This window comes from Propithecus coquereli, unplaced genomic scaffold (genome assembly GCF_000956105.1).
Source record: "Propithecus coquereli isolate 6110/MARCELLA unplaced genomic scaffold, Pcoq_1.0 Scaffold14, whole genome shotgun sequence".
Taxonomy (NCBI): domain Eukaryota; kingdom Metazoa; phylum Chordata; class Mammalia; order Primates; family Indriidae; genus Propithecus; species Propithecus coquereli.
In genome coordinates, this window is record NW_012138302.1 from 6999752 (window position 1) to 7003593 (window position 3842).

The 3842-nt window shown below is 39.4% G+C and overlaps 1 protein-coding gene across 1 annotated transcript in view; it reads left to right on the plus strand.

The window, feature by feature from the left end:
* The first annotated feature begins 1422 nt into the window (after positions 1-1422).
* Positions 1423-3842, plus strand: part of TM2D1 (TM2 domain containing 1) — a 50935-nt gene continuing 48515 nt past the window's right edge. The window contains exons 1-2 of the mRNA XM_012639356.1: positions 1423-1625; positions 3567-3640. Of these exons, the coding sequence (XP_012494810.1) occupies positions 1459-1625; positions 3567-3640 (241 nt within the window). The 5' untranslated portion in view covers positions 1423-1458. The remainder of the gene's footprint in view (positions 1626-3566; positions 3641-3842) is intronic.

Here is a 3842-nt window from a genome sequence, read left to right on the forward strand (position 1 = left end):
TTTGATGCTAGTGACAAAATATGATGTTTCAAGTACTGTTTTGGGGAATATCTTAATCAAAACCCTTGTCCTACTTTAGTAGCTAGTATGTGCTTCTGTTACAACAGTTATCAAATAGTATGTTAATTGTCTTTTCTCCTACCAAACATGAAGTGTTTAATTGCTGGTTCTTGTCTTTCTATTTTTTGAGTCTAAGATTTAGCCTCATGCTGAGTATATAGTAAATGCTTAATAAATATTTCTTGGGGGGAGAGAGGGAGGAAAAGAGAGAAAAGAAAAAAGGAAGGAAAAAAATGAAAGAGAAGGAAAAAGTCCATTTAAAATAAGGAGTTTAACTTGAACTAGTAAATTTCTTTTTTTTTAATTCAAAGTATTTAGCGGGTACAAATGTTTTTGGTTACAAGGATCCCTATTTTGTAATGCTTGAGTCAGGGTTATAAGCGTGCCCATCACCTGGATAGTGTTCATTGTACCGGTTAGGTAAGTTTTCACCCATCTCCTCCTTCCCCTCCCCCCTGAACTAGTAAATTTCAAATTATCATTTAAATCTGATTTAAAGCATAAATATTATGCATAAATGTTTTAAGTTAAATATAGCAGAGTAATGCTGCAAAATAGGTTTGTTAAGAAAATTTTAGCAGGGCGCCATGGCTGATAACTAATCCTGGCACTTTGGGAGGCCGAAGTGGGAAGATTGCTTGAGCCCAAGAATTGGAGACCAGCCTGAGCAAGAGAAAGACCACATCTCTACAAAAAATAGAAACATATTGAGCCCTCTTTTAAAAATAAGCAGATAAAAATTATTTCTTGAAAGAATTTTATTTTTAAAATGGTGTGATGTCTCTCTTTGTGATACAGAGTTCTTAGGTTCTTTTCGTGGCAGCCTTCCACAGATCCTCTAAGGTAACGTGGAGACTTTCTCTCATAATTAGTAAGAGCACAGATTCTGAAATGTGGCAAACATCAATTTTATTCCAACTGAGTCACTTAGTCACTAAGTGCTTTCAGCGTCTTCGAGCCTGGTCCTTATCCGTAAACCCTCATCCCATCAGGACAGAAATAATGCACGCAAAGAGTTTATCCCAACGCCGGGAGCCGTTGGCCCTTCTGGAGGATGGCAAAGCCGCAGCACAGTTAGCGCGGCAGAGAGGAGCCGTGGAGGCAGCCGATTCCCTAAACCAGTCCTTTCCTAATTCCAGCACTCAGAGACCAGCCTTAGCTCCTTCCAAGGGTTGGTGGGGAAATTCGCCCCGGGCGAGAGACCGGGAACGTGGATTTTTTAAAAAAGGTCTCCCAGGTGATTCCACAGGCTCTCAAGGAAGAGAACGAGCCAGGTGACCGAACTGGCCTCTATCTGCAGCGTGGTTCCTTTAAGAGACACCCTCCCTGGGCCCTTCTCCCGCCCGCGCCTTAGAGGAGGCGGAACCGGAAGTTGTGGGGGACGCGCCGGTCTCCAACATGGCGGCCGCCTGGTCCTCCGGGCTGGCTCCACTGGGGGCTGTGGCCGCCCAGTTTCTCGGTGTCCTGTGGCTCATCTCAGTCACCATGGGACCTTGGGGGGCTGCCGCCACAGCCGCCGCCGGGGGCGAGGAGTTGCTTAAGTGTGAGGACCTCAAAGTGGGACAATATCCTCTGTGGGGAGCATTCTCCCATGGAGGCGAGGTAGAGTTGGGGTCGCAAGTGGGTCGCGGCCCTCATCACGGGCTAGGGCTGTACTGAAGGAAACGATGACCTGTGGCCTTTAGTGACTGAGGGCCCCCTGGAGGTGAAGAGAGGTGTGGGGATGGTAGGGATAGAGGCTACCCTGTGTGATTGCTTTAGGATTTTACTAGTCGTTGGCACTCCGTCTTCTGATCCACCTGTTTTTTTTTTTCTTTTGCCAATGTGCTTATCTATTCAACAAACATTTAGATCCTCAATTATGCCAGGCCCTGTTCTAGGTACTAGTAATACATAGATTTACAGACTCCGCCGTGGAAAAATTTGCCGATTTGGGAGGAGACAAATAAGTAATTAATAACAATCTAGCCAGGGTGTGTTGCCCATTTATCATTAACTTTATATATATTACCTTGTCATCCTCAAACTCAGTGAGATTCTATCCTGGAGGGAGGAATTCCTGCTGCACTTTGTAACCTTTAACAAATTACTGGAACTCTTTTCTCTGGAATAAAAATTTGGATACCAGTGCCACCAACTTAAAGGTCTGTTGGCATATTTAAGTAAGTATAGGTAAAACACTTAGAACGGTGCCTGGCATAGTAGGGACTGTATGTATTAGCTCTTTATTTACAGATGAGAAAACTGAGGCTGAAGGGTTAAGTGGATCTCATAACACAGTTTCGTGATAAAGGAACAAGATAAAATATGAGTTAGATTGAAACTAAAATAGATACTTTTGGAAAAAATTTGATGCTGTTTTATAAACATCGTAGGACAGAAAAAAACCAAACAAAACTAATACCAGAAGCCAGAGGTATACGAAAGAGTCTATGAGAGAAAATCATAAAATTAAGAAAATTCTGTAGTATTTTTAGTTGAGTTGGGGAGATACAGTCTTTATTAGATTTTTACAGAATTACTCTGACTTGCTGAATATCATTGTGTGTGGAGTTTGAGAATCACTGACCTAGTAAACTGAATCTTTTTCTTGGAAAAAATTTCAGGGTGATTATAAGAAAATAATTGAGCAGTATGTAGAGTTGAACCCTAGGGAGAAATGACTGGGTATATAGGACTATGAGGTGATGACAACTGGAAAATGTCTGTTATCCCTGGCGTAAAGATAGGGTTTCCAACAAGTAATTCAAAATCCTTAAACAGGGATCAGGCTGTCTCCAGAGACATCTTATAAATACCATACCTACCCCATTTTAATGTCAACAGTAAGATTTAGCAGACTGAAAGCCCCCCATCAAGTGTTTTGAACGTCTTTTAGATGAAGATTATTATGCCTGTTTTCAAAAACTTAAATTCCTGTTGGGTGACCACACAGAAAACAACCATGTTCCCTGCACTCTGTTGGAAAGTGTTCTAGGCATGCAATCAGGAAACTTCAATTTACTACTTGTCATTTATATGACTTTGGATAAGCCACTCAAACTTTGAGCCTCAGTTTGTGCTTCTGTAATGTGGGGATAATGGGATCTACCTCACAAGGTTGTTTGTGTTACATGAAATTATGTATATGATAATGCTAGGGGCCCCATAAATTAATTCAGTTCAAATCTCTGGAAGCTGATTTGTTTTTAACCTGAAGCCCTCTTAAAATAATTTGGTAAAGATTTTTATTTTGATTCTTGCTTTGAGTTTATACCCTGATGTTCTTTAAGTATGGCATCCTCTGCTAGAGCTTTTAATATGTGTTAATATACTTTTATAATAAGTTAATGTTCAAGTATTATTTAGCAACACTAAAAGTATATTTGTACTTATGCTTGACTTGGACAAACTAGCAGCCTCTCTTTATATACTAATATCAACATGAGTGTATAATATGAGATATTAAAGACATGATAATGCTTTGTGTTGAAATGTAGTCCATATTTCCTTAACTTTTTTTTTACATATATTTGTAAAGATCCCAAAATAAATGATGCTACGCAAGAGCCAGTTAACTGTACAAACTACACAGCTCATGGTAAGACTTCTAGAAACATGTCTTTAAACATAATTTTTAAAACATTTCATAGGTCAATGTATGATCACTAAAAGGAATTAATAAATGTGTTTTTTTTCTTATAACATTATTATTCAATTTGTAGAACAACATATAAAATTGGAGAACTAGGAGTTGTCAATATTTCATTTTAAAAAGTCTTACTCTCAATTATATAAACTGG